At 41.7% G+C, this 27,626-nt stretch overlaps 1 protein-coding gene across 1 annotated transcript; it reads right to left on the minus strand.

Annotated features, from left to right (window-relative positions):
• Positions 1-9,308: 9,308 nt before the first annotated feature.
• On the minus strand, positions 9,309-27,125 carry LOC109399794 (apolipophorins). Its single transcript, XM_019672292.3, has 10 exons — positions 26,789-27,125; positions 20,248-20,274; positions 19,641-20,164; positions 16,580-19,567; positions 16,026-16,516; positions 15,833-15,962; positions 10,462-15,771; positions 10,264-10,396; positions 9,868-10,196; positions 9,309-9,533 (listed from the first exon to the last, which is right to left on the minus strand). The coding sequence occupies exons 1-10, from the start codon at positions 26,862-26,864 to the stop codon at positions 9,510-9,512; spliced, it is 10,032 nt and encodes a 3,343-aa protein (XP_019527837.3). The 5' UTR covers positions 26,865-27,125; the 3' UTR covers positions 9,309-9,509.
• Between the last annotated feature and the right edge of the window lie 501 nt (positions 27,126-27,626).

The raw sequence follows: 27,626 nt of genomic DNA on the forward strand, positions 1-27,626 counted from the left end.
TGGAAGAGTCCCGGAAACAATTGGTGGAGAAATCTCTGGTGGAGTGCCTGGAGGAATTTCTGGAGGAATCTTCTTCTTCTTCTTCTTCTTCTTGGCGTAACGTCCTCACTGGGACAAAGCCTGCTTCTCAGCTTAGTGTTCTTTGAGCACTTCCACAGTTATTAACTGAGAGCTTCCTCTGCCAATGACCATTTTGCATGTGTATATCGTGTGGCAGGCACGAGGATACTCTATGCCCAAGGAAGTCAAGGAAATTTCCTTTACGAAAAGATCCTGGACTGATCGGGAATTGAACCCGTCACCCTCAGCATGGTCATGCTGAATACCCGTGCGTTTACCGCCTCGGCTATATGGGCCCTGGAGGAATCTATAGATGAAATCCCTGAAATTTCTGGAGGAACATTAGGAGAAATCCTTGCAGGAATACCCACAGGAATCTCTGGAAAAATTCCTAGAGGAATTCCTGAAGAAATTCGTGGATGAATCTTTTAAGGAATTCGTAGAGTAATACCAGGAATAATTCCTGAAGTAAGCGCAGATGGAATTCTCGGAGAAATTCTAGAGAAATCCTTACAAGAGTTCCTGGAAAAACTCCAGAAGGAATCCCGGAAGCAATTTTAAGAGGAATTCCTAATGGAATCCAAAAACAGTTCCTGATGGAAATACTGAATTAATTCCTTAAATAGTTCCTTAAAAAAATACAAGGAGAAATTTTCTGAAGGAATCCTAAGAAGAGTTCCTCTGCTAATATTTGGCGGATTTTTTTAAATCAGTTCTTCCAGAAAGAATCACAGAAGAAATTCCCTAGTTATACCCTGCGGAAATTCTTGGAGGAATCACTGGAGGATATCCCAGAGAAATGCCTGTAGGGATTAACGGAGGAATCTCTAGAAATGCTCATGGAAAAATCTCTAGAAGAATTCCTGGAGGAGTTTCTGGAGTAATTTCTGAAGAAATACGTGGAGGAATCTCTTGAGAAATTCCAGGAAGAATTCCTGAAGAAATTGTAGATGGAATCCTTGGAGAAATCTTGAAAATTCTAAGTATAGCTCGTGGAGTATATCTTTGAGGAATCCCTGTAGCAGTTCCTGAAGAAACCCCAGGAGGAATCCCGGAAACAATTCCTCGAGGTATGAACATCACAAAATGTAGCCATTTAACCAAGCTAAGTTTGATATTAACTCTAATGTGGCCGACAGGGCACCCATTTAAAATACACGGTGTAGAAAAAAGCAAAAAGTTTGTCGGACACATAATGGTTGAGTAAAATTCTATGATAAGATTGAAGTGGTTCTCTTGAAGAAATACTTGGCGAAATTGTCTGTGGTTCTCGAGTAAAAAAGGTTTGGGTGGCGAAGTCTAGCGCTTTACCCTAATTGTGAATAAAAACCTTAATTATTAGAATAGTTGATTTTTTGGGATATTTTTTCTGCATGGAACTCTGAATTATTGATTATTTTAAGCTAACTCATCAAATTAAAAAAAAATCTGCTGGGCAAGGGGGGGGGGGGGGGCTCCCTGCCCCCCTCTGGCTACGCCCATGCTAGGAAGATCTCCATTCTGAGCGATTACCAGGCATCGCCTTGACCTATTACCAGGTCAAATTTATTTCGTTGTTGAAGCTGCGTCGCCATGAGCCTCTGGGACTGCTTCTGGCTGGAATGTCCGGCTGGGTATCAATCTAACACTTGCTTGCCATCATGTGAACTTTCCTCAGAAATTCCTCCATAGATTCTATCAGAAATCCGTACAAAATAGGAAATTATTCAAGAATTCAACGATTTCTTGAGATTAAAAAGTTTAGAATACATCCAGAATTTTTTCATGGATTTCTTTAGAAAATCTTCCTTGTACTCCATCAGAAATTCATCCAAAGATTCCATCAGAAATTTTTCCATGGTTTCTACATATTAGATATTTCTTTGGAAATTCGATCAAAAATTTTATTTTGAGATTCCTTATTAAATTTGTCCAAGAATTCCTTTAAGAAATATTCTATGGATTCCTTCCAAAATTGCTCTATGGATTTCTTCAAAAATAACTCTAGGAATTTGGTCTTATAATCGACTAAGGCTCATCCAGCGTTTTATTCAGAAGGTCTTCTAGAGATTCTTTAAGAAATTACTTCAAGGCTTCGTTCAGATAGTTCTAAGAATTTCTCCAAAAATTTCCACCAAGAACTCTTTTAGGTAGATTTCCATGGATTCCTTCTGAAACCGTTAGAAATAGGGGAAATTGTGTATTTATGGCAGATTTGTTCTCTTCGTCATGTTTTTTTTTTGAAAGCTTTTAAACTCAGAATTGGCCTCAAATCCTTTCCAACCAAGCTACCACCACCAAGTTTCAGGAAATTTGGCCGATAAAAACTTTTCATGACAAAGAGAACAAACCTGCCGATAATACCCATCGTGACTCTACTTCAGAAGTTTTTCTAGAGATTCCTTTAGAAAATCCTTAGGAATTTTTTCCAGGATTTTTTTTCTTAATATACTACATAAATTGCTTCATTTTTTTTAAAGAATTGTTTCATGAATTGTCCCAGAGATTTCTTCAGAAACTTGTACAGGTATGTCGGTACGAAGTCCACCAGAGATTTGATCAGGAATTTTTCTAGGGATTCCATCAAAATTCCAGGAATGTGTCCAGTATTTTTTTTCCATGGATGTATCCAGAAAAGCTAGCGAGGACTTCTCCAGAAAGTTTTGCATCATTTTCCTGCGATTCAGACAAGAATTCCTCCAGACATGTCTGTAGGAGTTCATACAGAGATTTCTTAAGGATTTACTCGAGATATTCCTCGATGAATTTCCCTAGAAATTCCTCCACAGATTCTTTAAGAAATTTATTGAGATAACTTTCCTAGCAATATGTGCAGTAATTCCTTTAGAAACAACTCAAGATTTTTTAGAGAACTTAACATAAGCTTATCTGGGCGTTTTTCCGGGTGGTCTTACAGGAACTCTTTCAGAAAAACGTTCACTGATTGCTCCAGGAATACTTTCAGAAAATCCATAAAGAGCTTTATTTGAGGATTTCTTTAGGAATGTTCCTTCAAAATCTTTGAAAAGCATTTTTCTAGAAATGCAACCAATAATTTTCCGAGGAATTCATGCAGGAATTTCTCCAGGAACTTCATTGGTTTTTTTTCTTGAATTTTAAATTAAGGCGAAACTTGAAGCATTTTCTCATTTTTCGGTTTTTGATTTTTTATTAAATAACGAAGCAATATTTTCAAAATCGGTTTCCGTACACATATAGAGTATGGATCAAGGTATCTTTTGATTTTTTTTGTGGTGGAAAATGTTTTCCATTTTTGCAGAAACCATTTTTTAGTGAAATTTTGTTCAAAAGTTGTTTCTGCAAAACGGAAAACTTTTTCCACTACAAAAAAATCAGATACCTTGATCCATACTGTACATGTGAACGAAAACCGATTTTGAAAATATTGCTTCGTTATTTAATAAAAAATCAAAAACCGAAAAGTGAGGAAATGCTTCCAGTTTCGCCTTAATGCTAATTCTTCACACAGGAAGTTCTTCTGAAACTCCTTCAGGGATTCCTCCAAGAATATTCCTGGGGTTTCCTCAAATATCCCTGTAGATGCTCATTCAAAGGAACATCATGAGATTTCGGCAGGGATTCTTCTGAAGTTCCTTGAGGGATTATTTTTTTTTAGAAATTCCTGGTTTGATTGCTTGCTGAAATTTCTTCATGGATTCCTTAAAAAAATATCTCCAGAGGCTTCATCAGAGTATTAGGGGTTTCTGCAGGAATATCAGCAAGGGATGGCTTTAAAGTTCTTCCATAAAGTTTTTCAGAAAAATCTCCAAAATTTTCTCCAAAAACCTGCAGTGATGCATTCGAAAATTGTTTCTGGTGTTTTTCCAATAATTTCTTGAGAAATTCCATCAGGGATTGCTTCAAAAATCCTATAATGATTTTTTTTAGGAATTATGCTTGGAGTTCCATCAGAAAAAATCTCCTGGGAATTGGGTTTTTAAATTAAGAAAAATCAATCGATTTTTTGATTTTATACGAAAGCGCACCTTTTCCTGAGCCACTATGATTTTTTGCAGATTTTTAGAACGTTATTTTGGTACCTAAAATCAATTACAAAGAGATTTTCCAAAAACACCTTTTGACAGCTGGGTAACTGTTTGACAGCTCTACCCAGTACAAAATGCGACGAGGGGTGATTCGACAAATCGCTCCCATACAAACTTCAAATTGATTTTTAAACACGTTCCCGGGCACCAAAATTCATAAAAATTTAGATTTCGGCTCAGTTTGGCATGCAGATTCAGAATATGGAATTATCTCAACAACGCTAAAGAAGCCAATTGTACATAGATTCATGCAGGAATTGCTTCAGAAATTTCTCCAGGGATTTTTTCTTTTGAAGTTCTCCCGAAAATAGTACAAAGATTACTATAAGAATTCTTAAAAAAAAAACAGAAGAAATTTCTACAGAAATCTCTAGAGAGTTGTCTGAGGGGGTTACGTACAAAAGGCTGTATTACAAAAGGCTGAACTAACAAAAGGCTGAAACACGAAAGGCTGAAATTACAGAAGGCTGAATGCATCGAAAAGATGAAATAATATAAGGCTGAAAAAGTGATTCGACTAGTTTTCAAACGCTCCAGCCTAAAGGCTAACTTAAACACAAACAACTCAGACAAACAGATCACGCCAATTGGAAATAATTACACATATTCATTGATTTTACGACCTTTTTGAAAATTTGCTTGTTGGTCGATTACCTAGCCGTGGCACGCGTATTGCTTTTGCTTGAGCTTGACGATTGACCGTCCTACCGTTCCTAGATCATGGTTGGCCAAGCTGATCCATTTCGTGGGAACATGCTTTGGTTACTATGTTCTGAATCGGAAAGTTTTACGACTAATACTAATACAGTATTTTTCTGAAGAATAGCATACATTTCAAAGAAGGAAAAATATTTGATGATATTGTTTTAGTAGCCGTAATAACAACCATCTCCAAAACAATATGACTCAAAAGAATAGCTCATGTTTAAAGAAGGATAAATAAACGATATGAATATTATCAGTTCCTTTTTGTGGTCGTTGGTATGCACCATTAGCCTTTTCACTATAAGCTCAGTTTCGAAATTAGGGTCCATGTTGAGGGCTACGCATTCGATTTGCGTTCGGTCCAAGAACTTTTCGTTTATGGAAATTGTTTTGACTCCCTTTGGAATTGAGTATCCAAAGCTGAGAAGTAGGCTCGATCTCAGTTCGGCCGTGACTCCAAGAAAAGGAAAACGTGCTTTAACTTATATATGCATTTTCAAATTTTCAACCTTTTCAATTTTCAGCCTTTTTGTAATTTCAGCCTTATGTTACACTTTCTTGATTTCAGCCATTCGTATACAGCCTTTTGTGCATTCAGCCTTTTGAAATTCAGCCTTATGTTACAATCCCGTCTGAGGGAGTCTCTTAAAACATCTGATGATACATTTGAAGATTCCTAGAAGCAATTCTTTAAAAAATTATAGGCAAAAAAAAAACCTGAAGCAATTTTTGAAGCTATTCCGAAGGATTTCTTGAATGAATGTCTGGCAGAATACCTAAAAAAAGCCTCTTTAGGATACCTTTCTAGTAAAAAATCATGAGAAACATCTGAAGCAACTCTTGAAGAAGGTAGAAGATGAATTTCCGATAAATGTCTTAAAAAATGTCTGCAGAAATCTCAGAATAAGTTGCAGAAAAAAAGGGGGGATTTTTTTTCCAAAAAAAAATCTTCAATAAAATTTTAAGGGTTGCATGGAGGATGTTCTGGATGAATCCTCAGACAAACAGACGTAACACTCTTCAAAAGGGCTTGGCACCGGTAATTTGTGTAGTAGTGTGTAGTGTAGTAATAGTAGTGCTCATGAAAATGACGCCGGTCAAAAAAATTTTATGAATTTCCTTCATAAGTTACTTCTGTTTGTCTGTGGAAGAACTCCAAGAGAAACTTCTGGAGATTTTTTTTTAGAAGAATTTCTAACACAATTTATGAAAGTGGTAGTATACAAGAATCACTAGAGGTATCAATTTCTAAAGGAAATTCTGCAAACAAAATAACAAAAAAATCCTAAAGGAATTCTTGAGATAACCACTGAAGAAACATCTGAAAAAAATATTAACATTTTTTAGGGAATCGTAAATAGAAATACTATAGACAAATAGGGAATCGCGCTACTTCGGCGGTGGCTTCTATATTCGTCTGTTTTCCATTATAACTCAGTCAAATTAAAACCAATTTACACAACTTTTGGAATGTGGTGAGATAGGTATAGTATCTACCCGTGTACAACATTTCAAGTAAATTATTTCAAAATTGACTGAGTTATAGTTGAAAACAGACGAATATAGAAGCCACCGCCCAATTGGCGCGATACCCTAGTGAAAAATGATTTGAAAAATACCAAGGAACAAGTTCTGATTTCTGAAGACTTTCTGCAGAAATTTGTGGGAAATTTGTGTCATCGGCTAGATATACACTGTAGAGATATTCTACATTAACCTGAAGAATCAGGAGTTTCCACCTACTCTACTGGTACTGGTATGCATGTTTCCTCAGTAGATCCAAATCGAATGCACTCGTCAAAGTTATTCTCGACAAGTCCAGGCATGGCATAAGATTTAATGAAATTCTCGTGTAATATGTATATACGTATACGTATTCTCCAGCTTTGGCTAGGCAAATACTGTTTTAACTAACCTGAACATATATATATATAATATATATACATATATATATATATATATATATATATATATATATATATATATATATATATATATATATATATATATATATATATATATATATACATATATATATATATATATATATATATATATATATATATATATATATATATATATATATATATATATATATATATATATAAGAAAATTAAGTAGTCAAAGAGACAGTGTGCCGGAATATCACGGTCCATAAACTGCTCATAAAGTACTTCAAACACCCTGACGTATTTGTGAAATGGGACGTTAAGTGATTCCCAGAAGCGAGTCCTGGTGAAAAATTTTCAAGTTACTGGAAGAAGTCTCTGAAGAATTTCATATAAAAACACAAATAATGTTTATGAGTTTCTTTAGAATGAGTTACTGTTAGGATTTTCAGTGAAATTGCTGAAAAAACTCTTAAAGAATTTCCGTAACAGAGAAAAAACATTCCGAAATGGAAAAGTTTACGATAATGACCCTGGGCGTGTTAGTGAAATACCTGTAGGTAGGAGAAAACCAGGGATGCCAGATGATTTTTTGAAAAATCTGTATCACATTTTTCAAAAATCTGTATCCCATACAAAATTTAGGAGAAAAATCTGTATCCCATACAAAAATAAAATAGCCCCTCTAGCTCAAAAATCTGTATTTCATATAAAACAAAATCTGTACGGATGCTCAGAAGTCTGTATAATACAGATAAATCTGTATATATGGCATCCCTGGAGAAAACCGAGTGAAAACTGATCCTTTTAATACCAACAATCTGTTTACATCCTATGACACATACGCATTTCGACCTCAACTTTTTCTGTTTCCCGTAATTGACTCTTGGCTCTGGACTGGAAAGGCTTTTCGATGCCATTAATTTGTAATTTGTAATTTGTAAAAGCTGACCTCCAGAAGAATACGTGAAAACTTCGACCTGGCAACACTTCCCTTTGATGTGTGCCCCTGCGACCTAAAAACAGTTAAAACATCAGGTAAATCACTGGAAAAGGTGTTACCGTGAGCTCAATTAATTTACAAAACGTGCTTCGTTTTATCATTAAACGCTCATATGGTGCATTATTTTCCGGTTTACTCGTTACCAGCAACCGATGCAACACATTGCGCTCCCTTCCCGCATTCCCCTGCATTCATCCAAGGGTCCTCGGGTCACTCCCTGTCGGAATGAAACTTGATGAATAAATACTCGTTATGGAATGTAGGGGTATCTGGGGTAATACGCACTGTCGAGGCAAAATGCACCCCCTTTGTTTTTCAGGGATTTTCGGTTTTAGAGCTTTGAAACCTTATCAGTCTAATAGAACGTCTTAAAAAATGAGCATCTGGAAAATTTTACATATCTGCGTTACGTAATTAGTGAGAAAAATGTATAAAATTGAAAAGCACGATTCTGATGTAATTTTTCCGATCGTTTGTCGAATGATTTGATGGTGAAAATCGACCAAACATCTAATGCTGTTGTGTTTATTCAGTTCATTGAGGGCAATGCTAAGCATAGGAAAAATAACTTAAACAGTAATCTACGTAAATTATATGTTTTAAACTATTTTATTTTTAGCTATTGATTGGGGCAATATGCACTCCATTGGTTGGGGCAAAACGCACCTATAAAAACAAGCTGTAATCATATCTATGAGTGCTCTGTAAGTAATCGCAAACAAAATTGAGCTATTGTTTGTCTTAAAACCTTATAAAACATGCATTTTGTCTAAGAAGTAAAAAGATTTCTAAACTCGACGGTGCATCTTGCCTCAATGTTGTGGTGCGTCTTGCCCCTTTGTTTGAGTGCATCCTGCCCCATTGTTGTAGTGCATTTTACCCCGAGCAAGGGTGCATACTGCCCCGCATAAACATACGAAGCCGTAATGTTAGTCTTTACAAAAAACGTTATTTTCAAGAGCTGAACTGTATTAAGGCTGAAATTTTGTTTGGTTTCTCTTAAATTGAAAGTATATGCAATAAATGCATGCATTAAACTAATAAATTATTGCCTTTTTATATGCATTTGGACGCATCTTTCTTAAGTGGTGCGTATTACCCCAGAATCCCCTATATTTAATAAATTAACAGGATTCATTATCGATTCAGACTACGTAGCGGTGCGGCAGTCGCCATATCGACACCTCAACCGAAACGCTATTTATCAGCTAACAAGCATACATCAACGCGCGTTTCATCTGATTTTCTCCACATGTGTTGCATCACCCCGAATTCCATTGGGCCAAATGACACGTTAGACCGAATGGTTTATTAGAAATGTAGCCTTTCCCTTAATTCCTAATAAATCGAGTTGTACACTTCAAGATTACATTTGACGATTAAGCTACTAACTTTTTATTCAAATATTTTTCTTTCAGATAATCATAATCAATTCGGGTTAGTTTCATATAATCTTTCCAACGCCTTTGTCTTCCTATTTATATATGTGCCGTGAAATGCTTCGACTTGGACTTTTCAGACCTTAAAGATCAACTTCAAAGTTTTCTGCAGCGAGCGAACTGAATTGCTGTCATCTGATATCTCAAAACTCATTGACGTTATACATTTTTCATCTATTAATACAAAAACATCATTCGTTTATTTCGTCTTTTTTTCTGTTCTGAAGTACTACAATACAGATTATCGTTTCCCTAGGATGGTACCGCTAAAATGGCATTCGGGATGATACAGTTCTAGTGCTAGGCGAAGATAATAAATATGGCTGGAAGTCATCTCTCCCCTTTTGTCTGCTGGTGGTTGTGCAGATTATCCCTTGGCACCGGTTTTCTTCTGCAAATTCGAATAAGAAATCCAAATTAGTTCCAATAAGGCTGACACAAATTTCGATTTTCTTTAATGTCACCCCCCCCCCCCTCGGAAATTTTGTGTCGGAATTCGACATTTTGAGGGGGGGGGCACAAATTTCAAAGTGAAATTAGATTCATAAAGAAATTTCTTAAGAATGAGTTTGATGATTTTGCCTAGTTGTTTGGGTAGTTTTTCATCAAATACATTTATTATTTATTATCCCCCCCCCCTCGACGAGTCAGAGAGCAAAGTGACAATAGAAGAAAATGAGATTTGTTCCGGCCTAATCAGATTGCTTTAAAACCATTCAACTTACCGATGGTGGCAGGTACCTAGTTTCCTTAGCCTCGCAGGATTCCTCCGCATGCAGGCCATTCCGTAGCTTGCACACGCAATCGCTGCTGACTTCCGTTCGTGCGATGTGTTCTCCGAGGGCCGAAGCCATGACCGACACGAACGACTTCTTGTCCTTGGCTTGCTTCAGTCCGCTGAAGTTCTGCAGTACGAACACGAATCCGTCGTTCTTGTTGACCATATCGACCAGCATGTCCGAGTCGTACTTCAAGGTGTTCTTCAGCTCAGTTGATCCGATGTTGGTACGTTTCTTGCTGTCAGCCAGAGTGAATGCTTGCTTGGCGTTGAAACCTGTGGGAGTACATGATTGATTTCGTCATAAAATTCAGCTACGACTGATAAAACATTGCACACATACCGACAAGCTCCTTAACCTTCTTGGAGTCCTTGCTGCTGGTGATACCCAAGTTCTTCACTGGCGTTACAACGTGCAGTCCGACGCCCTTAACCTTCAGATCCAGAGTGGCCAAAATGGACTTAACGGCACGAGCCTAAGGTAAAACAGAATTCCGTTACATTTTTTCAACCCTTCAATATCTCATCAAATCAAACTTACCGGGTTAGGCATCTTCTCCGTATCGTCCGAATGTACCAGAACGATGTGCTTACTAGCCGTGGCTCGGAATGGATACTGCAGAGCATCAAGGAACGCGCGGGCATCCGGGGTAACTCCCAAATCTTCGGCGGCCTTCTCCTGCAGGTCGTGAAGCACCTTGAAGAACTCATCGACGTTCTTGTTTCCAGTTACCAATGGTTTGCAGTTCTCCGGTCCACTGAGGTCAGCCTGTCCCAGCTTACCGGTGTAGTCCAGTTTTCCGCCGCTGGTGAACAAGCTAACGTATTTCTGGTTCCTATTGAAGCCGAGGACAACCACTTTCACATCAGTAAGGCCGTTAGCCTTCAGTTCCTTACGCAGATCGTTGATCGTAGCCTGAACCAGTTCACCAAGCAGTGCACCCATGGAGGTATCCACAACGAATACAACATCAGCTTGCTTCTGCGGTGACTTCACGCTGAACTGATCGCCAACTTCAACTGGTTTGCCGCTAACGGAGCACTTCTGGCACTGAGATGGTACGCTCACCGGGATCATTTCCAAGCGACAGGCCGAAGCATAAGCGAAAGCGATGGAGCAACCGGCTTCCTCAGCATTGGCTGCACCATGGACGGCATGTTCACAAGCTTCGCGGTAGTTAGTCTGGTCCTTGAAGAAGTAGCAGTATCTCATCGAGCTGTCTGAGCCAAACAGCTTAGCGCAAACTGGGCTGCTGTGTTCATGCTTGGTATGTCCTGGATCAGCAACGGCAGCACAAGACTTGGTGACCTTGTAGGTGTTGGCGAAATCAGTAGAGCTTTCGGCGATCTTTCCATTCGGCAAAGCGAAATCATCATAGGGTTCGTTGTTTCCATTACCCAGCAGACCACGAACCTTTCCTAGATAGAATCCAGAAACGGTGAAGTGGCACACCTTCAGATCGGTTGTACACATCACACTAGCTCCATAGGTGGTCAGCAGGTTGACAGTATAGTAACGTCTCCAGACATGGACATCATTCTTGTGCAGCGGCATATCGGTGGCCTTTCCATTCAATGTGACAACTCCCTGATCGTTCAGTTCAACAACATCCTTATCAACCAGAGAAATCGACTTCAGTTTGCCGTCCTGGATGTTTGCTACGATGCTGAAGTTTCCATCAACAAAGTCCGAAGCGAGAACGTATTGACAGCTTCCTGGGAAGGTGTAGTGTTGTCCATCGAAGGTGAAGAAATGACTGCCATCGGCAACTTCTCCATGCATAGTGAACGGAGGAACAACGGCGAATGGATTCCAGGCGTATGGGCGGAATTGGTACAGGAAGTCACGGAGCGAGTAGAATTTCTCGTTGCGGAGGTAGTTGAATGGACTGAACTTCACACTGCTGACGTACGGGAAGACCTTGAAGGTCATGAAAGATGGCAGTCCACCGGCAAATCCTGGTTCCTCCAGAGTCGTAGACAACGTGGTTGATAGTCGATCGAACAGCATGGACACAGCCTTGACAAAATGTACGAAAATGTTCTTGAGCTCTTCAACATCATTGACCTTCTTGTTTTCCAGCTTGCTGGTAACGTACTGGTTAACGGAAGATGTGAAAGTCTTAATCTCCGGCACTGGGTACAAGTCTTCAATAAGAGTAAGCAGTTCCTTCAACAGTTGGAAGGCATATTTGTCAGCACCTTCGAAGTACTCCTGGAAGGTTTCCTTAAGAACCTTGAATTCATCGAACGAGTCGAAGTATTCTTGAACCAGTTTGTACAGTTCTCGGAACTCCTTATCGAGTGTTGCAATAGCCTTGTTGAAGGTTTGAGCAAAGTTTTTGAACAGCTCGGAAACGTTCTTGGCGACCTTGTTGAAGTCTTCCTCAAAGGCCTTCAGAGACTTGACGGTACGTTCAAAAACTGCCACAACCAGTTTCACAGTTTCTTCGTAGATGCCGTAAACAAGCGATTCGGCCTTTCCATAAAGCTCCTTAAGAACTGGAAGCATCTTGGTGTTGAATGTTTCCGATAGCTTTCCAACGACGTCGGTCACAACGGCAGAGACCTTCTTGAAGTTTTCGGCGTAAACTTGAGTCAGTTGGGCAACGACTTCATTGACAGCGGCAAAGACTTTCGTAACGAATTCGAAGAACTGTTTGATGGTTGGGTCCTGCAGCAGCTCATCCTGCAACTTCTTGAACTGTTCAGTGTAATCAGCTTGGAATTTGCTGAAATCAGGCAGCGCCATGACAACATTGTTAACAACCTTGTTGACATCAGCAGTCAGTTTAGTGTACTTCTTCTCGAATTCAGCCTTGGAAGTCTCAAGATCGGCTTGCAGTTGCTTGTTGAAGGCTTGCAGGAAGCTCTTGGCGTTGTCTTCGCTAACCTTGTATTCAGTGGTTAGGAAATGTGTTGCGTCCAATGCGACCTTCGCGTTCAGCAGCTCCTTGTCGTTACCAAGAACCTTCAAAGTAGCGGTCTTATCGACGGTGAATGTGCCATCGACAAGGAAGAATTTGTCCTGAGTCAGCGAGAACTTGGCAGACGAGAGACCGTTTACAGTGGTCTGCAGCACGACTGGACGAGTTGGCACGAATTTGAAGGTGGAGGTGAGATCAGCCTTGTGCTTCTTGACATCATAGGTACCATGGGCACGGACCAACTCATCGTTGAATCTCTTGAGCAAGAAATCAAATTCTTCGGGGCTGGCGAACAGGTATGTACCGAAGCGGAAATCTTCGAATGGCAGATCGACAAATCCAGCTGTACTCAATTGCTTAGTAGCAAACGACAGAGCAGAGTGTCCATTAAAGCCGCAGTTGAATCCAAGACCCTTGCTGTATACAGTCACCTCCGAGCTGACGTTGTAACCCTTGAAGCTCGTGTCGCTGTTGACGTACTTGGCATGGGCAACAATCTTATCGTTGGCATTTTTGAAGACATCCAGTTCGACCTTTCCATCGACAGTCTGTGTCTCGGCGTCTACGAGGCCAGATGCGCTTACTACCAGATCCTTGACGGTTGGGTGCGAGAATTTGAGCGAACCACTTCCACTGACTCCAGCTGATCCAACCAGTTTGGTTTCTCCTGTGAATCCAAAAGTGGCCTTGTTCGATGGGGCGTTCTTCTTATCCAGATAGAATGATACAGTGCTGTCATATTTGCCAAATTTGTCCTTCGGATAGTTGAACACTCCCTCAACGGCAAGGGAACGAGTTGGCAGAACCAAACTAGCTCCAGCGCTGTGCGGGTGAAGGTACAGGTGGTACTGGTACTTAGGCTGTTGCTTCTCCTTCAACTCCACATCGGTAGTGTGATCCAAAGTAAATCCGTTGCCGCTAGTCTTGGAGTTCAGTCCAAACTCATACACGTATCCGAGCTGTTGCAGGTCAACCGAAACCAGAGCTTCGTGGTTGAACTTCTCTCCAACGCGCTCCAACTTGGACTGGACTTCAACATTGGTGCACTTCTTCTTTTCGTCACAGATGGTGTGCTTCAGCTTGAAGTCATTTGGCTTGACACGAACTTCCGTCGAGACGCTGTTCTTGCCTACGGATCCGGACAGAGTGAAAGCATATCCAGCTTCTTGCAGCTTCTCACGAACCAGCTTGAACGATGCAGTTTGCTGTTTGTCGTATAGCTTGACGTTTCCTTGGCCTTCAATCACGGTGCTCTTGCCCTGCTCCTTGACGGAATAGTCGGCGAATCCACTCAGAACATTCTTTCCATCAGATGAAGCCTTGAATTCGACACCCTTTCCGCTGTTTCCAGGCTTGGAGTTGACCTCGACTGTGATCTTCTTGGCATCCAATTTCGGAGCATCCAGGTACAATTTGGCATAGAAGGCTTCGTAGCTCTGGAAGTTAGCTTCAACGTTGGCGTCCAAGTTGAAATCTCCGAAGTTCTCTACCTTAGCATCAGCCTTGAAGGCACGATCGCTCAGCAGCTTGTATCCACCGTACACCTTCACGGTCTTGTCTGGGTATCCGAGGGAGAAATCGACGGACGGGGAAGTTTCAGAGAGAACAACGGCGTTATCTACGCTGTAAGCCTTTCCGTCAGCAACCAAGTTCAACTTAGTGTGGTATCCATTCTCTCCAGATTTGACGTGCTTGAAGGCAAGTTCAACGTTCTTTACCTTGTCGAACTCTGACTTGAGCGTGGCATGGAGCGTTACGTCATCAGCTCCAACAGCCTTGGCGTCACCAGCGAACTCGAAAGTTTTTCCCTTGCCATAGCTGACCTTGAGCGATCCCTTGGTCGAAATTGGCCCATCTTCCTTGCCTTCATAGTTGTACGAGGCATCAGCAGCGAAAGGATCAGCATCGGGGAGGCTCAACTTGACGCTGCCAGTTCCATGATTTACGTTACCCTTGGCAGTGGTAGCCAGTTCAACCTTCTTACCGTCATAGCCGAATGTTCCAGAATATTCAAACTCGAAGAGTCCAGCATCGCTTTCCGGTTCCAGATAGCTACCCTTAGATTCAACAGATACGCTCTTGACTGGAGCCTGTGGAACATTCAAGGTTGCCTTCACTTCATGAGTATGCGGCTTTCCAGGCTTTCCGACATGGTAGTTTCCGCTAACAGTACCATCGAAGTCACCTCCATACTTTCCACCTACTCGGTAGACAGCGTGGTTTTCACAATATTCATCCAGGTCGAAGTTGAACTCTCCAGATTCAGGAACGAGAGAACCTTGGACCTTCACATGGAAAGCAGCGTTCTTGAAGTGACCGACTGGCAGATGCTTGGTATCGAACTGAACATCCAATTCCTTTCCGTCAAGGTTTGTGTATTTGAGATTGTGCACCATATCGAAGAATTTGGCCTTGAAATCACCATCCTTGAGAGTTCCGGTCAACGAAACAGTCTGCTGCTTGCCTCCTGGCAGTTTATCAGCGAAGTTAGCAGTAACACTGCCGGTAACCTTCTTGTCATCCTTGCTGCTCATTTCACGCTTGAAATCTCCGGAGAGCTGTCGTCCAGTGGGCAGAGTCAGGGAGAACTTTCCGTTGGTCGATCCGTCGTTAACTGGTCCGTTTTGTTGTCCCTGAACGTTGAACTCGTATTTTTCGGAGAACACCTCCAACTTATTCTTGCTGTCGAAGCTGCTCTTGGTGACCTTGTTCTTGGTATCGAAATGCACCTTCTTGGTGTTGTCCTTCTCGAAGTCATAGTAGAAGTCCGTGACAACATCAAACACCGGAGCGTTGACCTTGAACTTGGTATCCAGCTTGAGTTTGCGATCCTGCTTCAGGAAGTTCACCAGAGCCGTTCCGTCACCTTGACCCTTGTTGGCCTTGAATTCACCGTGTCCGTCAAAGAAGTCCTTGACAACAAACTGTGAACAAAGAAAGATTTTTATTGAATGTGTTTCAGACGATTTTTAAGCGTAGACTTACGTTCAATTTTCCATTGGCATTTTCGGTACGGTCAAGCTTAAGATCGTACGTGGCGAATTCATCCTTTCCAACTAGAACCTTAGCGTTGGACAGCACAGTGGATGGGCTCAGTTGGAGAACCAGGTTGAGCCTAAGTAAAACAAGAAAATTTCAGTTCCACAAATCTTATTCCCCACCTCCAAAATCCACTTACTTGTAGGGATCAGCTTTATCGACTGCAACGAACAAACCCTCCAGATTGAGTTCACCATCCTGATCGCTGAACTTGTTGGTGGCGACGCCGTTGACCTGAATCTTGGTACCGGTGCTGGCCGTCAGTTGGTTCTGGAATCGGCTCTTGGTCGAGTCCAACGTACGCTTCGACACGAACTTGAAGAAGTGCTTGTTGAGCGATCCTCCAACGGTCCAGTCGTAATCACCGGCAGTCTTTTCGTTGTACTTGGCATCAACATTAGCGGCGACCTTGTACTTGTCGTATCCGTACTCTCCATCTACCTTGAACTGGTTCTTGCTGGTGGCAAAATCAAATCGAACCATCTGCTTGGGTAGCTGCAACTTGTTGTCCATCTTCAGCGACTGCAGTTTCTTATCTTCGAATTCAAACTCAGCATTTTGACTCAGTTCATAGCGATGAGTCGGGTGAGTGAAGTCCTTTCCGGACAAAAAGACGAAGACGTTCTTGAACTGAAAATTTAGACGAATTTGTTAAAATCTTTAACTGTGCTATAGAATTATAGTCAGACTTACCGAATTTTCCGTGTAGGCAAGAGCCATGTTCACCTTGAAGTTCTTATCCGCATCGCCATCAGTCTTCTTTTCGAGGTCAAAGTTGACGTGCTTAGGGCTGAAGTCCAGGTGTCCCTTAACGTTGTTCTTGCTGGAACCGACCACGACAGCCAGATCAGTATCAAAGCTTGGTCCATTTTGGAGGACGAATCCGTTGACAGTGGTCTTGGGAGCGTACGGGCTGACCCATTCGACATTCTCGAGGTTGTACTTGGTAGCACCACCATCGGCCTTCTCCACGACAATTTTGCCAGTAGTTTGAACAAGTTTCGAGACTTGAGCATCACCAGTTGGAGATCTCACGGTGAAGATTGGTACGTATTCCTGGCGCGCGGGAGATCCACCCTTTTCGAATCCGATCTTGGCCAGGTATTCCTCAGGTCCGTTGTGAGCCAAAGCATACAGTGATGCTTCCTTGTCGTTGTTGTTAAGTCCAACGGTCAGGTCAACGTTTCTCAGTGGTGACAGTAGAGTGGCCTTCACGTAGGCATCGCCCTTGAAGTAACTCTCCAGTTTAAGGCTTGTGGCACGCTTCTTATCAGACCCAGGAGTATCGAAGGTCAACAGCAAGCTCTGATGTTGCTTGTCCGAATCATCGTACTTTCCAGTGAAGTGGTACTTGGGATCAACTTCAAGGTACAATTCAGCGTGGTATTCTCCATCCAAAGGAACCAAAGACTTTCCAGGTACCTGCTTCTGTCCAGCGGAAGCACACAGGGTAACACCGATGACATGGTACAGATTGTCAAAGCATTCCTTGAACTCCTTGACCTGTTGATTCATCTTCAGAGGCAGAGAGATCAGCTGATTGCCACGCTCACGAGTCACAAACACAAGCTTGCTGTTGAAGCTGAACAGTTCCTGCTTCTTCAACAGGGAGTCCACCGTCATTTCGTACGACTTTCCGCCATCGAGCAAAGCGAAGTTGACAGCGCTTCCAGTAGATGAGTGAACAGTACCCGTTAGCTGAAGACCAGTGGTTACGGTGAAGGCATCGACGCTGAGTGTTCCAGTCACTTCGTAGCTTCCGCTTGGAACCAGCTTAACGTTGAACTTGGTATTCTTGTAGTCCTTGACAATATCCTTGACATCGACTTCCACACTTGCTTCCAAACGAGCAACACCGGTTCCCTCGTAGGACAATGTCAGAGGCAGACCCGCTGCAGTTGGGTATACCAGGTCTGAGTCCAAGAACAAGGCATGGTGTTCAAATACACGATCGTACTTCTTAGCACCTTCCAAGAACTTGTCGAAGCACTCCAGCATCTTCTCCAGGAATTCTTCTGGTGTGCTTGGTACATGTTCACCAGAGCTTAAGAAGAATAGTTCAGATCCGAAGAACTTGACTGATACGTCTAGGTTGAAATCTTCCAGGGCATCGTTGCGCATGTTCACACCCTTGGCAAAAGCTCTAACATCTTCCTTGAGTCCACGACGGAAGCGACTTTGAGCCTTCTCGGATAGCTTTCCGTATTGTTCGACCAGAGTATTGAAAGCAGTTTGGAGATCCATTCCGCGGAAGAAACCTTTAGGGCCGAAGTAGTGTTCAACCACGCGGTCCAAGTTGTCCTGGCGACCTTCAACCTCAAAAACGTTGAACGAATTTCCAAACACTTCAGTAGTGAAGTTGAAAGCAACCGATTTGGGCAAAAAGCTCTTCTGCGAGTAGACCACACTGGTATCAGCACTGGCTCCCAGACCAAGCGATTCAACAGCATACGAGAACTCACGATTGAACGAGTAGCGACGGAAATCGAACGGGAACTTGTTGGTGGTGCGGATGTTGGCAAAATGTTGACGGGCAGCTTCACGGGTTGGATCAGCAGAAGCACGGAGACTGGCAAGATGGGTAGTCATGAATGAGCCAACTTGGTAAACCTTCTCATTATCCAGCAGGGCCTTGAATTCATTGGCCACAGCAGCCGAAGGGCACTCAACCAGCGAGAGGTAGGCTTGAATTCGGATTTCCGAGTCTTCATTGGTATTCTTCAGGAAGTTCAGGGCAGAGTTCACTACCTTCTTGTTGCAGGAAGCAGCTGGGAAAGCTTGGAAAGCCGCTACACGAACGCGAGCAGATGACTTGTCCGAGGCGCACTGGACGACCTTATCCAGCAGAGGAGCAACCAGGGTGTTCGAGTTCTTAACACCCTTCAGAACTGCGACGACGGTGTCTTCTTCTTGGCGGTTGGCTGGTTGACACTTACCAAGCTTCACGGCAAACTTGTCGGAGATTTCCTTTACGTCGGCAGATTCACATCCGAACTTCTGGCAGTACTTGTTAACCAAGCTTCCTACGCTGAGGTACGCTTCACGGGATGGGCTTCCTTCAAGAAGCAGTTTGGCGGCCTTCAAAGCTGGCTTGGTCATAGAGGTAACCAGGTTCAGGGAAACAAAAAGAAGTTTCTGTTCCTTGGGGTCAGATACTTCCTTGTTCTTGTAGAGGTTGGCCAAAGCTTCAACGGCTGCTCCGGTTCCTACTCGGAACAAGGCATCGAAATAGACCTTACGAGCAAGCGACTTGTTCTTGTGGGCATTTCCGGCCTTAACTTGTTGGTACAACGACAGCAGATCATCCTTTTTGGAGAAGCGCATCAAATGCACCAGCTCCGTAAAGTGGCTGGCGGTGAGCTTGCCCACGTTGTTCTGACTGTACGAATCAACAACGGTCTTCAGTTCCTGCTTGATTGTTTCCAGGTTACCCTGGAAGTCGGTCTGGGGGTTTTCGAAGATGACCGATTTTGGAGTTCCGGCAGTCAAAGCTGGGGCAGCTCCGGCCTTCGTTCCAGTGTAGGTCAGCTTGGTGGTGACCTTAGCCTGTGCACCAGAGTTGAGCTTCGCGAACGGTACGTACTTGTATTCTTCTCCGAGTTTGACCGATTCCAGAACGCCATTCTTGAATGTTTGCTGGCTGTTGTAGTTGCTTGTCAGCAGCGGGGTGGATTTCAGACCCTGTTGAGGAAGTTGAGGAATGGAAAGCGTTGAATTATGGGTGTATAAAAAGTGCCAGCTTCGTAATACTCACAGCTTTCGAGTTGACAATGCTGCTGACCAGACTGTTGCTCAGGGACTCCCGGTATCCGCAGCCGGCAAGGTCACGAACCTTGTTCACGACGGTGGCGCCGCCAGTGGCAAAGTTCGAGAACGAAGTTGGGCACACACCGAAGACGTCCGTTTCGAAGGATTTACCTTCGGCGGACTGCAACAGCGAAACGATACCACGCTTAACGTTCAACGAGAAGTCCGAATCGCTCTCTTCGGCGCACAGTTCCGGCGAGAGTTCATCGTTGGACAGGGTAAATTGGACGGGTTTGGTGATGTCACCGCCGAAGTTGGACTTCTTGCCATCGGGTGCGAAGGTCGTCAGCGAGACGACCTTCAACGTGTACTGGCAGTTGTCGGCGGCATAGACTTCGACCTTTCCTTCAACTTTCAGTGTCGTTTGTTGGGCATCGACATCCTCAGAGGTCAGCTGCACCTGCACGAAACTGTCCAGATCGTAGCTGTAGACATTTCCCGGTTGAAATTGGTATTTGGTAGATTTGTTTGCTGCAAAGAGAGAAGAAAGAGAGAGGTGGTTATGAGGATGAGGAAAGTTTACGATGAGTTGGCAACTTCGCCAAGGCACTTACGTGTTGGGCAGCCGGTTTTGCAGGATGCTGTCGAAGAAAGACAAGGAAAAGAAAGGAGGAAAATTGTTATCACATTTTTCTTGCTGGGTGTCAGACGGATCAGGCTGCGACGGCGGTTTCTCTACTGCGGATTAGGGATTATATAATTTTGCAACTGTTTGTCTTGACGGTTGAGTCATTATCAGTTCACTTGCCTGCGGTTGACTGCAATCGCAATCGCAATTGCGGTAGAAGTTCATGGGGTCAACCGTTACAAGTAAGTTAGCTCTAGGCGTTGCGAGCTGCGATAAGCAGTTCTGAAAATGGATGTTATGCCACATAGCACAGACTTGAACTTGAATTGATCGTCTCGGTGGGCGATGGCAGCAATGTGTTATTATTTATGATTTACGGACGTTGCTGATTACTGTTGTTGTTTCTAAATGGAATCACACTTCTTCATTTGTTCAAATAGTGAATCACGGAACATTTCTTGAACATGTAACGTAAATTCTTGGAAAATGGAAAGGAAGTTGAGAATATACAAATTTCACCAACTACACAATGTCTAAAGTCAATTTTAAATTTGGTTTAGTTAAGGGGTCTGCTATAGAGTGCAAGCGGGATGAAAGGAGCGCACAATAAAATCATGTTTAGAATAGGAAACTCCGGACAGTTACTGTTTTCGCATCTTTTTGATTGCCTTTGATTAGATGCAACAGCAAAATAATTCTTGTGTTAGTCATAAAATTTTCTCAAAATTTATTAGATTTTTCCCCACACTTCTTCTACATCCGTGGGTTTTGGAAAGGGGCCGTTCATAAACCACGTAGACTTTTTGGGGGGAAGGGGGAGTGGATTCTGGCCAAAGTCTACGCTCCATAAAAATTTTCAAATTTTTGTATGGACAAAAGTCTACGAGGGGGGAGGGGGGTGTCTGAGATTGCCAAATTCTGGTCTACGTGGTTTATGAACAGCCCCAAAGAAGTCTTCCATCAATTACATTTTCAATCCTAGAATATTTTTTTTTAAGAGCTCAACCATATTTCTCTAAAGAAATTCGGAATGACTTTTATAAATTATTATTAGTTATTTATTATTATTAGTCTTTATTTATTTGAACAATTAGTTTTTTTTTAAATTTTTTAGAGTTTTATTTCGATTTTTCGCCATTTATCAAACTTCATATTAATTTTTAAATTAGCTCTCATGCAACAAAGCTTTAAATTTTTTTGATTTTTATACCAGTTTGGTTAACCTACAGAAAATGCAGATGTGTCGAAATCACAGGTGAGCCTAACTTAACAAAGTCAAAACCAACTTCATAATTCCATTTTTCTTGATTTTCATCAATTTTGTGCAGTATTCTCAAAAAAAAAATTGGGGAAACATTTTAGAAAGTTGAACTATTATGTATTAGTTCTTGATTGAAATTTCAACTAAAATTGTTGTTTCAGCATTGTTATTGATTTGTCAGATATGCCCTGTTCGCGATTTCGTAACCAATTAAGATCAGCATGTTAGCCAATTGATATAGCCTATTCAGTTGAAGTCCGGAATTTGGTGCGAAAGAAAATCGATTTATCTTCTTCAAATCCATGCATCGGCCCTACTTCGGAAGCGGTGTGCTTTGTAGATCATCAGCTCCACTCTACAGTGCACAACTGCCGAATTTACGTCCGTATGGGTTTGGAGAAAAAAATGATATTCGCTTACACCAAATGACGGGCTTCGTGGTCTAGTGGCTACCGCTTCTGATTCGTGGGTTCTGGGTTCATTCCCAGGCCCGTCCCTTTCCTGCTACTTTGCATGTTTCTGTGTACTTTTTCTCTTTTCTCTGGCTCTACGCCATTTGGCATAATGCCGTTTGGCAAAATACAACAGCCTTTTTAGTAAGAATGTGCATAATCCTTGTTATGCCAAATGGCCGTTATGCCAAATGTCCATTATGACAAATGGTATTATGCCAAATGGGGCACAGCCTTCTTCTCTTACATTAAAACACAGAGAACAGACATCCAAGTTCAGTTCCAAAACTGTGTAAGGAATTTAACGGCCATTTGAAATTGGCAACACAAGTGGCAATACCGTGGCGCTGCAATCGGTTAATTTCTCATACTAATTAAATTCACCTTTTGAAATGTTTCAATTCACCACTGACTGTGGCGATATGGTGTTTGGCGACGTAAGTGTTGTCATCGTATATTGGTTTGCAACCTTACTCAAGTGAAGATTCAAATCATTACACAACTTTCTGATTGAAATTTGTTCTAGCCTGAATGTCTGTTCTCTGTGATAGAAAGCCTTATGTATGTATTAGACTGGGTCAACAAAGTCGATTTTTCAGAACAAAGCTTTTTCGATTCCTTTTAGCGTCCAAAACAACTGTGCAAAATTTGGGAGCCATTGGTAGCTTTCCCGTATTCCGCATTGCGATTGAAATTTGTATGGAATTTAGTATGGGAAAACGTGCTTTTTGCATTTTTCTCATAAATTGATTTTTTTCGTCTAAAACGATTTAACTAATGACGTACAAGTATAGCCTAGGATATTCCGAAAAACTTTGCCGAAGACCGCAAAGTGATCCAACACTTGTGAAAAAAGTTCTAACGTACAGATTGCCCGGTGGTGCTTAACACTTAACATGTAAAGGAATAACATCAATAATAAAATCTCAAATTTTAGCCCAAGTTACCAGGTGAATAACTTTGTTTACAAGCGTCGGATCACTTTGCGGTCTTTGGCAAAGTTTTTCGGCATATCCTACGCTATACTTTAACGTAACTAACATGGTATTAGACAAAATAATTCAACTTATGAGTAAAATGCAAAAAAATACGTTTGCGCATACTAACTTCCATACAAATTTCAATCGCAATGCTGAATATGGGGACGCAACCAATCGCTCCTAAATATTGCACAGTTGTTTAGTACGCTAATATAGATTGGAAAAGCTTTGTTCCGGGTTGATACGATCAAATTTAAATTTTCTCCATACAACCACAAACAAACAGACGTAACACCTTGAACGATTTTCATGGAAATCCATCGCCCAGTTCACACTACCATCACCTGGTGGAAAAGTTGCACGAATCACTGTGTTGTGCAATATCGTCAACAGAAGGCACTGGTGTGAAATGTCAAACGCATAGAAAAACGATGCGCGCTCCTCTGGTTGTGAAAGCCACAACTATGTTAATTTAAAATGATCGTTAAAAGCATGGTCGATGGAAATTTCGCAAGTGTTACGTCTGTTTGTCTGTGATACAACGTTGACCCACTCTAATATACATAGATATATAGCTTTCGAGACGGAGCACAAAAAAGTGAAATCTCCATTGAAAATGCTAAACTTTGGCTCTCCAGAACTCTTACAATTTTATACAAAACATTACTTTTTCTTCCGCTTTTGGATGAACTACTCTTTATCTTTCGATATCTAACTTTGCCAACCTAGAAAAATCGAAAATAAATAAATTGCGACAGATAAAACCTTTTCATGTTTTATGGTTTTTGTTCACTTTTTGTTTAAATTTTTGTGGCAAATCTAGCATGCAACATAAAAAAAACGAATGTTTGCACACATACATGTATAAGTGATGGCTCAATTATCAAAACCACGGGGGTGCTACGGTGATCCGATTTTATGGCCGCTTAACCTGCGCAACCAGAGCTCACTAATACCAACATTCGCTCAATACAGCAACAGGAGAAAATAAGGAAAAATGCACTTTGGCAAAGAAAATTTGCGAAAAGAGGTGTTGTGTGTCTTTTCATTAACAATTCGTACTCTATGTAGGAGCTTCACCTAAACATTGACACGCTCAAATTGAAAATTATTAATTATTGCCGCTTTTTCATGATCAACACTTTTGTGGTATCATAACTTAATCATTTTATGGCTTTATCGGTCTTTTTCTACTCAGAGTGTAAGGGAGTAGAGATCAAAGTGGATAATGAAATGATAGATATGATAGTATTCACTAGGTTGCGAACAAGTGTGACTACAGTTCATACAAAATTTGAAATCTTCCCATACAAAAGTTGTTACGTGGGGGATAGAGGGGGTCTAAAATTGTCAAATTTTGCGTTACGTAATATTTGAATGAACCCCAAGCATGCAAAAATAAGCAAAGCTATGCTTGTGACGCACCAAATCGCAGCTTAGTTAGGCTCGGGCCATATTTAAAACTACTAGTTGAGTTCCGGAACCGGTTCCGGGTGTCCCGCCGGAAGTGGCCAAGCATGAAAATAAGCCAAACCTATGCTTGTGACACATCAAATGGCGGCTTTTTTAATAATTTGATGATCGATTAGCAAGAAATCAGGTTCGGAACATATTTGAAACTACTGGTAATGTTCAGAAACCAGTTGCGGGTATCCCGCCGAAAGTGGTAAAACATGCAAGCAAATTATCAAATCGCGGCTTTTTCGATAACCTAATGATCGGTTTGCAAGAAAATAAGCTCATATCACATATCACAAGCCGACTTTTCCCAATGAGAATGGTCATTAGACTGGCCCAAACGCAAAAATGATGGAAAGTTCTTAGAGGCACCACCTATAATTGTGCCTTTGGATTAGAGGAGTAATCTGTTAAAGATTCAGATCAATTTGTAAAGACTCAGCCGGCACAAATGTGTTTAATTTTGTATATGGGATTTTCAAGTCAAATACATGGGCCACTAGATTACCTCCAGTCCATCGCTCAACACGCTGGATGTAATGCTCGATTTGGCTAATATTTGCATACTCTAAGGAACAAATTTGTAGAACATCATATTATTATGAAACTTAATTTTGTTGCTGTTTCAGTCAACGAACGAAAACGGAGTAAAGAATATGTACCTTTGTTTACTCTCAATTTGAGCAGTTGCTGCGAAATGCTGTCATGTGTGAGTTTTTCAGTGGCAATAAACGGTCAGCAAGAAAACAGTAATCGATTCCAGGTGTCCCACCTGATGCGACCACATATAAAAGTGAACCAGACCCATGCATGAAACACATCAAACAGAGACTTTTTCGATAACTTGATGTACAATTAGCAAGAACACAGGCTCATGTCACTTTTGTTACTATCGGCAATATTCCCGAACGAGTTCTGGGTGCCCCACTCACTTACACTACCTGATAATAAATTAGCTCTTTGAAATCCTTCAAATTGCATCCACTGGTAAAATGTTGCAAAATGGAGTAATTTGCTCTCCAAAAGTGCACAACGAGACAAAAAGACTGAAAACTCTTAGAATAGCATATTTATTCTTATCAATCGAGAAAATCTTCTACCGGATTAGATTTGTGTCTCTATGCAGTATCCATAATGATACAGATTCAATTATTCTTAGATTTGATATACGAAGTAGTGGAATTGGCTGTTGCTTCAGGTCTTTGTTTAATTTTCCCAGTAAAGAAGTGATTATTCTGCTGATACCAAAGTACCCGGGTAGAGGTGAAGTACTGACGATCAAAGCGTGAAATTGGTTTGATTGATATAAAAGATAAAATCATATCTGAAATAATATAAAAATAAGACACGGACACCGTCTTCGGACACTTAACACTAGGCAAGGAACACACGAAACATGCACCAGTGGATACGGAGAAGAAACTATTCTCACGAAAAGTTTCATCGCCTGAAGCGGGAATCGAACCCTTACCCTCAGCATGGTGCGATTAGAAGCTTGGTGACGATGGCTACGAGGCTCCACAAATTGAAATTGAAAATGTTCCTGGAACATCTGAACAATATCAAAAATTGATATTTCAAGATCAAACGAATTGCTTGCTGCTAATTGGTTAGATCTTACAAGATCTGAATATGATCTGATGATGCTGATGATCTCAATATCAAAATATGCTACTATTCAGCTCTTTTCCTCTACCCGGGTATCTGTTTTCTATTGGAATACCACTCAGACGTTAGAAAACACTCACTTATAAATTTGGAAAACAAATTCCTTATCAGATCTCAACGCAGAATTGTTGATTCTTGATTCTCGTTTTAGAAAATATCAATAAGCCAAGATTCCACTTCTAGATCGTTCTCCACTTGATTGCACATCTTCCATTCCAAACTAGTTGATTCCAACTGGCACCGGTCGGTACTTCCAGAGCATGTCAATCACAATTGAAGCCGCTTGCACCAAAGCCGAAAAAATCGCTCAAAAATCTCAACCGCCTTCCGGCACTCGAAGTCCACGTGGCAAACTAGCATACATAAACGCATATATCCCGCAGCCCATTACGGCAAGCAGCTATTACACTTCATCAACCATCATTAGCCGGGGCTCGGATTGAAATCAAAACAAGTGAAACTCAAGTGGCACGTCTTCGTTCGCCAGCGGGCATCGTCGGTGCAGCAATCCCCCATAAAACTCCATTAGCTGAATTATTCTAAATTGGTTCACACATTATTATCCACTGTTCTGTCCGGGGGTCTTTGTTTCTCGACTGCCGCGATATGAAAACAAACCGTTACATTTACATTTCTCGTCCTACATTTATCCCAACATCCAGGAACCGAGCAGTCGCCGCAGCCACCCCACCCACAAGTCACACGTACCTGCAGAAACAGATTGGCAAAGCACTAGCGATATCACAAAGCTGCAGAGCAGATTCCTCCTATTTAGGACCCACATGGTTGGAGGGCACACCTGGTTTTCACCCCCTCTCGCTCGCACACACACACTCACACCTTCAGTCTTCTCGGTTTTCAGGATCACGATCAACACGGTACGGTAACACTTCGAAAAAAGTCCTTTCTGCTGCCGCACAGGACCACAGAGTGAAGTTGCGGCACAGCTTCACTTCTAACGGCACACTCCTTCTCTCCTGCTTGCGCCCCACAGTGGTGATGGTCTGGTCCCTAGGAGGGTTCTTTGGCAGAATGACTGTCTCAATTTATAGTCCGACTGACTTATATAGAATCCTCCCGTCCCGTATCGCGCACTTTCCCCCACCACCGGGGCCCCGGTCTACCAGTGTGATCACCAAGTGAAAACACTCACACACTCTCTCTCTGTTTCTGAAGCCCGTTGTGCAGCCAGAACGATGATGGCGAGAAGACCCATCCGACGACGACAGCCAGTAGTGTGGATGAACGGTAAACTGCTGATAACACAGGATGATCGGTCGCGCACACCCGGAGAAAGATCGAGTCACTTTCTTATGCTTGTTTGCACAGGGCAGCATATGAAGATAGGGTGCCTTGCAGAGATAGGTACATACGTACAACGCCGGTTTGAGCCGTTCATGGAGCTATCACATTTGATAGATTGGTAGGAAAAAGCAAATAAACTACCTTGAAAAGAAGTCCAGATGGGTATACAGACTTTAATCAGCGGTATGTTCGGAAATAATTATATGATCTATTCGTACCGAACATATGTAGATAGTTATGT

The sequence above is a fragment of the Aedes albopictus genome, chromosome 3 (assembly GCF_035046485.1).
Source record: "Aedes albopictus strain Foshan chromosome 3, AalbF5, whole genome shotgun sequence".
NCBI classification, from domain to species: Eukaryota; Metazoa; Arthropoda; class Insecta; order Diptera; family Culicidae; genus Aedes; species Aedes albopictus.

Bases quoted from the DNA above. Each gene is read 5' to 3' on its own strand.
- LOC109399794 (XM_019672292.3), bottom strand. From the start codon at position 26,864: ATGTGGGTCCTAAATAGGAGGAATCTGCTCTGCAGCTTTGTGATATCG. The intron at 20,165-20,247 runs GTAAGTGCCTTG...CTCTCTTTGCAG, and splicing joins CAAAACCGGCTGCCCAACAC to CAAACAAATCTACCAAATAC. The intron at 19,568-19,640 runs GTGAGTATTACG...CTTCCTCAACAG, and splicing joins GCATTGTCAACTCGAAAGCT to GGTCTGAAATCCACCCCGCT.